The sequence below is a fragment of the Oryza glaberrima genome, chromosome 8 (genome assembly GCF_000147395.1).
Source record: "Oryza glaberrima chromosome 8, OglaRS2, whole genome shotgun sequence".
NCBI lineage: Eukaryota > Viridiplantae > Streptophyta > Magnoliopsida > Poales > Poaceae > Oryza > Oryza glaberrima.
This window is the reverse complement of record NC_068333.1, coordinates 16,753,851-16,766,213: the sequence shown is the minus strand read 5'-3', so window position 1 is coordinate 16,766,213 and position 12,363 is coordinate 16,753,851. Positions and strand designations below refer to the sequence as shown.

Genomic DNA, 12,363 nt, shown 5'->3' with positions numbered 1-12,363 from the left:
GCAATGTATGTGATCCATAAAAAGTTGAGCTACAGACAAAGCTGTGTAAGGATGTCAAAGAGCCAAAAAATGAGCAAACTTCGAAAATTTGTCCACAATGACCAAAATAACATTGCAATGGTCTGATAATGGTAAACCCTCAATGAAATCCATTGAAATGACTTGCCAAGCATGATCAGGTACTTCCAAAGGTTGTAATAGCCCAGGTAACTTGATATGCTCAGACTTAGCTCGTTGACAAACATCACAAGCCTGAACAAAATTGTGCACAGATTGCCTTAAACCTGGCCAAGCAAAAAGTTGCTTCACTCGATGATAAGTAGCCAAATTACCAGAGTGTCCACCCACAGCTGCAGTATGCAAATTGGCCAGAATTTGCTGTTGCAAAGATTTATTGTTACCAATCCAAATCCTTTTCTTAAAATACAGGATATTAGATTGCAATTCATAATGTGCATGATGCTTTCCATTATTAAGCAGAGAAGTAAGAATCCGCTGAGTGTCAGAATCAGTAGCATATCCCAGAGGTACCTCCTGCAGCCAAGCAGGAATACTGACAGATAGCGCCGAAATCTCCACCATATCAACAGGAGATTGTCGAGATAACGCATCAGCAGCTCCATTTTCCAAACCCTTTTTATAGACAATGCGATAACGCAACCCCAATAACTTGGTAAGAGCTTTCTGTTGCCAAGTGGTGGACAATCGTTGATTATCTAAGAAGGCCAAACTACGGTGGTCAGTCCGTATTACAAATTCAGCATGTTGCAAATACGATCTCCAATGCTCCATAGCCAAAATAATTGCCAAACTTTCCTTCTCATAAGTAGAGAGACCTTGAGTGCGAGGTCCTAATGCTTTACTGAGGAAAGCAATAGGGTGATCTGACTGCATTAAGATAGCACCAATTCCTTTGTCAGATGCATCTGTTTCGACAACAAATTGTTTCTGAAAGTCTGGCATGGCCAAAACAGGAGCTGAGATCAAGGCAGATTTCGGAGTAACAAAAGCCTCCTCATGAACAGATGTCCAGACAAACAACTGTCCCTTCCTCAACAAGTTAGTCAATGGTTTACAAATAATCCCATAATTGCGCACAAACTTGCGGTAATAGCCTGATAACCCAGGAAAACTGCGCAATTCTTTGACTGATGTAGGAGTAATCCAATTCCGAACAGCCACGATTTTGTCCTCATCAGTAGCTACTCCATTGGCACTAATCACATGACCCAAATAAGCCAACTGGGGCTGAGGAAAAGAACATTTTGATTGCTTAACCTTCAAGTGATTATCAGATAAGATCTGCAAAACTTGGCGCAAATGCACTTCATGCTCTGCCAAAGAGTGACTGTAAACAAGGATGTCATCGACAAACACCAATACACTGCGACGCAGATATGGAGCTAGAACTGAGTTCATAATACTCTGAAATGTTGCTGGAGCGCTAGTCAACCCAAAAGGAAGCACACGAAACTCAAAATCCCCATGATGCGTCTTAAAGGCAGTCTTATGCTCATCATCTGGATGCATGCGTATTTGATGATAGCCGGAACGCAAATCCAATTTAGAGAACCAACAAGCACCCGCTAATTCATCCAAGAGTTCATCAATGGTAGGCAAAGGATATTTGTTTTTGACAGTAATCGCATTAAGATGGCGATAATCAACGCAAAACCGCCAAGAACCATCTTTCTTTTTGACCAAAAGAACCGGAGAAGAGAAAGGACTTGAGCTGGGTTTGATGATACCTCTGTCCAACATATCAGCAACTTGGCATTCAATTTCATCCTTCTGCAATGGTGTATAACGATAAGGGCGAACATTAACTGGTTGTGCACCAGGAATTAACGGAATGGTGTGATCACATTCGCGAACAGGAGGAAGTCCTTGTGGTTCTTGAAACACATCCGCAAAGCTCTGTAACAATTGCTGAATATTGTCCGGAATTGGCAAATCAGAACTAGACTCAGAATCAAGGGTGTATAACTGAACTAGACCTTCAATAGAACCGGACTGATATAATTGATGTAATTCCAGGACCGATAAGACAGGATTAGCAGGTACTGATGGAACCACCCCACATAAAGTAATCAGCTGACCATCCAATGTAAACCGAATTGTTTTCTGCTGCCAGTCAATATCCATAGGGCTATACCGCTCCAACCAATCCATTCCTAAAATCATATCATAACTCTGAAGTGGTAACACCGTCAAAGCAGAACAAAAATGATGTCCCTGAACTGACCAAGAAACATTAGCCAATTCAGTTTCACAAGACAACATTTGTCCATTAGCCACCTTAACTTGAAAAGAAACAGGTAACTGTATCAGATTCGACAACTGAGGCATCACTGACGAACTGATGAAACTGCAGGAACTACCAGAGTCTACTAAAATTAGAATATCATAGCCCTGAATAGTCCCTTGCAAACGCATAGTTTGAGCAGTAGTTGTACCCTGAATAGCATGGACTGACAAAGAGAACAGAGAATGAGGCTCAGTATCCTCTCCCGAAGAATTACCAGAATCACTGTCATTTTGTTGCAGTAGAGCAAACACCTCCTGAACAGCATTCAACTGCACAGAACCTGAACACTTGTGAGATGGTGACCATTTCTCTGCACAAAGATAACAGAGACCTTGGGCTCGCCGATGAGCCTTGAGAGCTCGCATTCTATCCGCAATAGCAGTAGTCTTGACAGGTTCAGATGAAGACTTGCTAGCCCCTGCACTAGATTCCGACACCTTGGTAGGAGGAAGAGGAAGAGGATAAGCTCCTTTAATCCGCGGAACATGATCACCCAATTTACGAAATTCCTTGGGCTTCTGAATCTCCATCCATTCCTCCTGTAAACAAGCAATAGCCAGAGCAGTCTCTAGGTCGCGAGGACGTTGCATCATAACAGCATGACGAATGTCAAAACGCAACCCTTCAGTGAACCTATGCACAATCATGAGCTGATTGTACATAGGATCATAAGCAAGCAATTGATTCATAACATCATCAAAGCGCTCATAAAACTCCTCCACCGTCCCGGTTTGCTTAATCTGCTCTATCTGACGAATCAACATCTGATGCCTATCTCGATCAAATTTCCTATCCACTGCTAAGCAAAAATCCGACCACTCAGAAAACCGCAAATGAGCCTTCGACGAGCGTAACCACGAGGCTGCTCTTCCCGTAAAGTAAATGGTAGCCACCCTGACCCAAAGTATTGGAGGAGTACCATAAACCCCAAAGTAATGCTCACATCTCATACGCCAATTTTGTGGATCTACCCCATCAAACTGTGGAAAATCCAATTTCGGAACCCGATGATTATAGCCTCGATCCTCAGAACCCCCAACTTCATCCCGATGCAATGAATCACAAGCAAAGCGATGGGGAAATGGAGAATTAGTCGTACCCGTGACCGGAGGTGGCACAGGAGGAATAATCACTCCTGTTGCCTTCCCCCGGTTGTTGATTGCAACGCGGTGGCCATTTGAGCCAGAATCTCCCGCCGACGTCGAAGCAACGAACGACTCCGGCGTGGGAAGTAGCGGTGGACGTTGATCGTTGTCGTCGCCTTGCTTCCGCGTGGAGATGGCACCTGCCTGCAACATGTTCGACGAATTGCCCAACTCGCCACGAAGCTTCTCCAGAATCTCCACTTGTTTCTTCAGCTCACCCATCTCAGATTGAAGTCCCTTGACTGCTGCATCCACTTGAGGTCGCCAGCTAGCCATCGCTTTATCCATCTGGAGCACCACCGCTTGTGTTTCATCCTGCTTCACCGCAACGGCGCCGATGGCGTTCTGGATTCCCTCAAGCATCTTCTCGAATCCTCTCGCTTGTTTCTCCATGGCATCGACTTGAAGCTATAGCCGCGTTTGGAACCTTGGCTTCTCCAGGATGGAAACGAGCTCTGATACCAAGATGTTACGACCCGAGATCTCAGCAAGAAGAATTATTAGAGATAGAATCTGGAATTTAGAAGGAACAGAGAAGAATAGAGCAGATACAGACTTGGAGAGGGGGAAAGGATTGGTATTCAGAATATGTTTGTTCAATACAGTTCAACTCTTTCAGTACAAGGGTAATCTATTTATAGACCTTGCCCGAAGCTACTGGACCCAATCCTTCCCCTTCACGCGCGGGTTGTCACGCCTCTCCCGTCTGGGCCGAGCGGTAGCTGACGGCCCACTTGATTTGATCCTTCCTCCCGCGCCTGAGCCTGATGACGAATACTCTGGCGTGACACCATAACCGCTGGCTGCACCATTGACCGTCCTTCCGCACCTATTTGGCCCAGCGCCGTCCCGACAATGGAGCAAGGGGGTGGCTCTGCGCGACCTTCTCTTTACTCGCTTTATCTGGCTGTAGCCATAGCCCAGACGATGGATTAGGAGCGGCTGTCTTCAGTGCTCAGGTATTGCGCCCTATTTTCTGTGTCTTAAATTGGGATTTGTTGTCTCATATATGCAGGATTAATTATGCTTTGGACTACAATTTATCCTCTGTTGTATCCACACTTGATGACTTTACTTGCTGGATTGCTTCTTGTTTATTACATTCACAAAAGAATACGTGCTTTCGAAATGCTTTAGATATGATACGCTTTGCATGATATGAAGAGGTAGCTGCCAGTACCATATGTTAAAAATACACGGAATACTTTTATATAACACAGGTTGGTTTCCTTGATATTTTCCGTAACAACAATATGGTACTGGAATTGATTTCTTATCATGCTACTTACAGTTGATTGGAATATATTGATATCTCCTTGAGCTAATTAATTAGATCCAACTTAGACATCACGAGCAGATTCAGTTCAACCTGTTTTTATTATAATCATCATATTATTTTGATAATTGGATTTCATTAATTCTATAAGAGTGTGATGTTCAGTTCCAAATTATTGGCCTGTACACTGTATATCTAGCTGCCTAGCATCTGATGTGAGAAGGATGTTGATGCAATGGAAGTTTGATCTATGATTGTTCAAGAAATTAAAATGCTGGACCTTTTCTTATATATCACTAACTTTAGTATGACTAAATTCGTTGCAGGGCGCGCATATTTGTAAGCAAGGAGGTAAGCATGGACTGTCTGTCTAGCTATAATTTTTTTATGAATTCTTGACATTGCTACTTGCTACCTGCCTACCTCCATGTCTCGAAAGTTGTATACACCATCCTGTTTACAGACTGTCACCTCCTTATTACTCGCTGACTAGCTTCGCAGTTCACACCCTATTGGACATAATGCTTTAGTGCTTATTATTACTGTCATGGACATGTTGTGATGTAATTCTTTGTTCTGAAACAGAGTGAAACGCAAATTCGTCCTAAACTAGCATAAAAAAAGAATTTCATGAAGTTCATGCATGCTACCTTCATTCATAGAAAAAACAAAATGCAGGGTTGATTTTCTTTAGAATGAAAGCCAAAAGTTGCTGATATATTTCTTTAAACCATCTGTTATCAGGGCAATTTTAAGTTCAGATATTCTTCATGTCCAATTTATCGCATATGCATTCCAGGATAGATCTGCAACTGCTGTAAAACTATTTCAGAAAGGTTGGAATACACTCAGGCAATCCTATTTTTAAAAGCCTTTTACCATTTATTTTGGTCTTCCCTTCTCTAATACAATGTTGGACTTACTGTCTACTTGCTTCAGGGAAGAAGGGAATGCCATTCGAAGTGAGCTGAAACAAATAGGTGATACTGAAAAGAAATCAGTAGTTGTGTAATAATATCTTGCGTTATTGCCTTTTTCTATGCCAAATGGAATTTGAGAATGGAAATTGCCTCATCTTGAATTTGTCATATATTAGATGTGTGCCTGAATCCTATCAGGTCTCACGAGCATTCTCGATCAGATTCCCATGTATCTGGGTTTTGATCAGGGGTCACCATATTTTCTGGTATCTGAATTCTGAACACTATGATGTTTACTGAAACAATTAGGTGATGTTGAACCTGTCACTGCAATTTGTTTTTCCCCATATGCATATCTGTTGGCTATTTTTTTTTTCGATAGGAAAGGGTATATAAGTTTTATTCAGTCATTGTCGGCAACGATATTATAATTAGTGTGCAGAAATTATTTTTCACGGCTTCGTATCTCATAATTGCAGCATTACATTATTTTATCATAAACCAATTTTTACATTAAGATAAGATAGTATTTTGAAGATTGGAATTCTGTAATGTTAATTTATAGCAAGGTTATTTTTCTATTGCAGATATCTGGCCTAGCTTCTCAGGTAAAGAAGAAGATAATACTAACACCCTCTTGATGATTGTGAACTATGGTGTTCCTATCTAACTGTCCAATGCCAGCTTCACATATGGCATTATCTGCTGTCGGCAAATTTGAAAGCAAATGTATTGGTCGTAGGAGCACTCTTTGATAGCTTACGTTGATGATTGCTACAACTTTTTCCCTCAGCCCATTATATATTTTGTTTAACATGTGAATACAATGTTTTGGACATATTGTATCTTGCATATGCTTCTATTTTGCAAAAATGCCTTTATCTCATCTAGTCTCATTAACAGAGGCAGAGCCCGGCGAAAGATAATCTTATTAGCAGATAAGATAATTACACAAAGTCATTGGGTTCCACGAATCTTCAACACCGCCGGCAAGCCAAAGATAATTACATAGGACCAGAATCTTTTCCCGATGAATTTTAGGACTGGCGCTGCCTGATACCTCGCTGCCCAGATTCCAACTCTAATACGCACCGAGTTTGCCACGATAAGGGGCCTCCGGACCTCCATACATGCAGACAAGAAGGAGAGAAAAGTGATGGCGCAGACAGACTTTGCCATGGTGAGAGCAACGGGAGCTAGCACGACGTACATGCCCAAGGCGAAGGCGGCGACCAGGCTTGTAGCTGAGCTCCGCATCATGACCAACGATAGGGACTGGTATACGTAGCGGATGGAGATCTCCCGCGACGGCATCCCAGAGTAGAGCAGGCTGACGGTAGCTAGCAGAGAGCAACTGAATGCTAGCGTGTTTGCGGTGATGAATGCGTTGAAGGAGTAGCTCCCAGCAAGCGTCGGTGTCCCGCCGTTCGCGTGGTCGTCTGCTCTGTATCCCCCAGGTAACGTGAAAGCTGCTGCAAATGTCACCGTTGCAATCAGAACAGATGAAATGCCGAGAACTGAAGTTGCGTTCGTCAAGTACTCTGAATCGATTTCTTCATCCCTCCTCTTTGAATGCTTCTCATAGAAGTGGTCCTGGCGACTGTGACCAACTGGAGCTCTGGCAAGTGCTAATGATTGGTGTATCATTCCTCGTGAATTCTGCAGGTTAACGTATCGTATATAGTGGGGACAGAATCAGACAACTTCATATATGTAGCTAGGATAAATTGACACAATAGCCAGAAAAAAAAAACATTACTACCTTTTTATAGTAGAATCTTGCAGGAATCATAATCCATGAAAGATCACGAGGTGTCAGCCCGTCTTTGTTTGGTAAATTCAAGCTCACCTCCCTATTCCGAAACAAGAGGTTGAAAATTGAGACAAGTCCAGCTTTGACAGCAAGGTGCAGCGCGGTATCCCCCTGGTTGTCCTGCACATTTAACACAGATGCAAGTTCGGGCCTTTTGCACACAAATGCAACAATACTATGCCTCTTCTTCTCCACAGCAACGTGGAGGAAAGTCTTTCCTTGCATGTTCCGCAATGCGATGCAGCCAGGGGACCTTCCGAGCAAGGTTATGACAGCCTTGAGCGTCCCATTGGAGGCAGCAACATGTATAGGATATGATCCTCCGTTATCCGGTTGGTACATAGCAGATTCATTGGCATCAAGCAGCAGCGTGGTTGGACTTGGTTTTGGATGGAAATATTCAGACCATCTTGACAAACCTGTGGTACTAGTTTTCAGCGATGCAGCGAAGTGAAGCGGAGTGCTCCCATTTTTGTCGCCTTGACTAGTAAGGTGTAAGAGAACAGGCATACTCCTATACCGGCCTCCCTGATCAATGTTGACCTTAACATCCTTGCACTTGTCTAACAGTATAGACAGCGCTGCAATTCGGTGTCGTCGGTTAAGCAAGTCCAAAGGGAAAATAAGGCTCATAATAGTAATACCCAATCAACGCCGGTACATAACTGGCATCACCACTAGTTTTTGAATTACCAGCACTTTATAAAAGAAGGAAGTGATATTAGTGCCAGAGCTAGCAATTAATGATATTTGAATTCCAAATTCAAATTTTGTAATGCCATAAACAAATATTATGTATCCATCTCTTATGGCCAGACTACTCGTATGTGTAAAACCCTTTTAGGAGTACTTTATAAATGCTGTGCATACTTTGAATACTCTAAAAAATATACTCTTTGATATTAAGCAGCATTTCTTTCACTGTCTTGAGAGACTATGATACTAGCTAGTATTAATTTACTTGTGTTTTTTTTTTTTTGTTTCGTTTGCACATTCTTCTTATGGCTGGTTACTTTGGATGTTTTACTTGGTACAGATGTCCAAGGAGAACCAAAGGTATCTTGAGAAATCCTGTAGTCTCAATGGGTCTCAGTGCGGCACATAACAGGATTGATTGCAGAGTTTCAATGGCCGGAATATATTATGAATGGAAAATAAACAAGGAGTTGGCCATACATACCTTCGCCGCGGTATACCGAGATATGCAGCACGTTTTGGCCTTCAGGCCCAGAGTATGACAATGTTGTAGGACTTCTATCAAGCAGGTCCCGTGCAATCTCCAAGCGCCCCAGCGAAACGGCGAGGTACAGCGGCGAGGCGCCGATGCCACGATCCTCCGGAATCCTGGCCAGCTCCGGATCCTCCGACACGAGCCTCTCCACCACCATCCTGTTGCCGCCGCGGATCGCGCCGTGTAGCGCCGTCTCCCCGAGCTTGTTCCTGGTGCTCAGGATCCGTCCGTTGGCGGCGCCGCCCTCGTGCGCGGCCAACGAGATGAGACGGCAGACCATGGCATGGTGCCCGGCTCTGGCGGCGCAGTGCAGAGGCGTGTCGCCTCTGTTGTTGGTCGCGCCTAGCAGGTGCCTCGCCCTGCCGTGGATCATCTCCGCGCACTGCACGTACTGCTCGCCGTCGCCGGAGGTGGCCACCACATGGAGGGCCGAATCCTGGTCCGAATCAAGAGTCAACCCTTCCAGGAGAGGCGACGCTGCTGCTGGACGATTTGCAGGTTGACCTTGTTGAGCTAGATCACTACTAGTACTACTAGTATTTGAAGCTCCCTCCTCCGGCATGCGGATGACGAGATGGGATTCAGCAGCCGCCTCCTCATGGTTGACGAGAAGATTCTCAAGCGCCTTGCACGCACCAGATCGTGCAGCCATCAGCAGCTGCGGATCCATAATCACAGGGGAATCCATCGCGACACCACGCCAATCGTGCTCTGGAGAGGGAGATCGTTTAGGGCGATAGCAGTGCAGGCACCCGATATTGAGTTACCCCGTACGCCAGCTAGGCCTAGCACCGTTGAAAGAAACAACCTCCACACTGCACGAGTGCACGTGACCTCAAATAGAGCCCAAAAAATTTTAGCCCACAGTGGTGTATCCTTGATTGAGTGTACCAAACAGCAGAAAGAAATAAATTACCCTAAACTTTCCTCAACTACACCCGCATCTCCTTTTCTTCTTTTTTTTTTTACTTCTCGAGGCTTCTCGCCATCTCTCGCGACTCGCCATCTCTATCCACATAACCGCGCCTTCTCCGCCCGCCGAATCGCTCCTCAGCTCAGCCACGCCACATCGCTCCTCTGCGCCGCCTTCGAGCGTTTTTTCCCCTCCCCCAATCGAGCGAAGGCGAGGCTCAGTGGCACGAGAGATTGCGACGCCCTCACCTCCCCCCAACTCCACCAGCTCTCCCATTGCCCCTCCGCTGGCGCCCCTCCTCCCTCCGCCGGCACCGGCTCGACGACGCCGCCTCTCCCCTCCCATCCCTGGGCAGCGAGTTGACGAGCTCCCCAGCCGCCGCGCCGTTTCTCCCTCCTCCCCATCCGTCGGCGCATCAATGCAGAGGAGCGCGGCGGCCTCGGGGATGAGCGGCGGCGGCGGCATCGGGGATGAGCGGCGGAGCTTGGCGTCGACCTTGATTTGTGTTGCCGCGATGTTAGCGATTTTTCCAAATCTCCTCGGGGCCGAGCGGCAAGCGGTGATTTTGTTGCCACGATTTGTGTTCCTTGATTTGTTGCCGCTATTTTGGTGGGCGTGTTCCTTGATTTGTTGCCGCGAATTTGGTGGGCGAATTTGGGGAAAACACTTCCACGGGCGGCGCGAGGGCACGAGCGGGCGGGGGCGCGGGGCAACGCGCTCTACAGCGCTCGTTTCCTCGCCTCGCGTGGGCCCGCGGCAGGGAGGAATCGCGCTTCTCTCCGTGGGAGCGAGTGTCTCTTCTGAGGCGCGGAACCTAGCGCCACGCAAGCTCGATTCCGACGTGGTGCATCATAGCACCGATCCACGGTGTTGCACTGTGAAGGGCCTTAGCCACTCATTCCCCGCCCTCGCAGTCGGACGGGCCGCCATGAGAAATCATCATGGGAACTGCAGGGGCATTCGCCTCCTTGTCCGATTACTCCATGCCATGGACTCCCTCCCTGGCTTCCTCCTACGCAGGATTGCAATCAACGCTCTTATCCCTCTTCTTACCCTTTCTGCAGCCTTAAGTCTGAGCTAAACTCGGTAAAGCTTGCTCTACCCCAGCAGACCGTTCGTTTTCTCTATAAAGCATGGCATTAGTGTGTTGGCAACTTTTTGTGACAAGTTGACAACAACGATTGCAGCACCTTATGCCTTGCGGTGATCCTAGAGTCGCCAACCACCTCGATCTAGCAAAGAGCTAAACCTAGATGGGTTTTGACAAATAAACCGGCTAGTGGAGCCGATTTAAGATAACTTCCCGTTTCGTGGGCAAAACGGAAGGTTTTCAGGACAAACCTACAAAGAAATGTCGCACTCTCGCAGCGGCGGCGGACAGTTTATGGCGCAAACCGACAAAGATGGACAAACTAAGAGAAAACTAAAAGCAATATGAAAAACGATTCGATTGATTGATTGTAGATTGGTTTTTTACAATGAACCAGCCATGTCCCTTATATAGGGGTTGGTCTTGTCCTCTACAGGCCCTCCTCCACATCCAACTCGGGGTAGAAACTAAAGGAAACCCGAAACATGCCTTCCCGAGCAAGGAAACCTTGAAACCCGACGAAACGTAGTCGGACTCGGACCTATCGGTCAGACCGGCCACACACCGCCGGTCTGACCGGCCCTCAACCGACGGTCTGACCGCCCAACACACGGCGGTCAGACCGGCCCACTCGGAGGAAACCGGTAGACTTCCAAATTTTGGCAATCTTTCCTATTTTAATCCTAGGTGCCAAATTTGGGTGTAAACACATGCCCCCCCTGCCTTTTTGATGAACAACGTGAATCTAAAAGCATAGAACATGTTTTGGTCTTAGGACGATAATCCAATTACCGGCCATAGTACCTCCTAAGCGTCTTGCCACACACTCGGGAAGTATTTCTTCAAGTATTTCCCATTGATTGCTCGCTGAAAACGCTCCCTTTGAAGTGTCTCCAAGAAATATGCGTTTCCTCGAACAATGCCACATACTCGATAAGGACCCTCCCAACTAGGTGACCACTTACCGAACTCCCTGGATCGAGTACCCAAAGGCAAAATTGTCTTCCAAACCAAGTCTCCAACTTGAAACAACTTTGCTTTCACCCTCTTGTTGTACGCCTTGGCCACCCTCTTCTTTTCTTTTTCTATTTCTTCCAAAGCCTTCAAGCGCTTGTCGATGACTTCATCAAGGTTGTCTCCCATCAACGTCTTGTAATCTTCACTTGACAAATCATCTTGCCTGATGTAACGAAGAGAACCAAGATTTACCTCAACCGGTAAAACGGCTTCTTGACCATAAACCAACTCAAAAGGAGTGACTTTAGTGGCACCATGTTTAGATATCCTATGCGTCCACAATGCTTCGGAAAGCACTTCATGCCACCTCTTTGGGTGTTCCTCAATCTTCTTTTTCACTAATTTCAACAATGTCTTATTACTCGACTCGGCTTGTCCATTAGCCTGAGCGTAGTAAGGAGAAGAACTCAACAATTTAATACCATAAGATTCGGCAAAATTCTTCACTTCCTTAGATATAAAAGAAGCACATTGATCCGTAGCTAATGTTTGTGGAATATCGAATCTATGGATAATATGCTTCAAAATAAAGTCAATTACCTCCGTATGAGTCATATTCTTCAACGGCCCAGCTCCGGCCCACTTGGTGAAGTAATCCGTAGCAACTAGCACGAACCTATGCCCCTTTGATGACGGAAGATAAATTTGAC

At 45.8% G+C, this 12,363-nt stretch overlaps 1 protein-coding gene across 1 annotated transcript; it reads right to left on the bottom strand.

The window, feature by feature from the left end:
• Positions 1-6,431: 6,431 nt before the first annotated feature.
• LOC127781354 (protein ACCELERATED CELL DEATH 6-like) lies at positions 6,432-9,554 on the bottom strand. Its single transcript, XM_052308302.1, has 3 exons — positions 8,643-9,554; positions 7,412-8,043; positions 6,432-7,308 (listed from the first exon to the last, which is right to left on the bottom strand). Exons 1-3 carry the CDS (start codon positions 9,379-9,381, stop codon positions 6,607-6,609), a joined length of 2,073 nt encoding a protein of 690 aa, XP_052164262.1. The 5' UTR covers positions 9,382-9,554; the 3' UTR covers positions 6,432-6,606.
• Between the last annotated feature and the right edge of the window lie 2,809 nt (positions 9,555-12,363).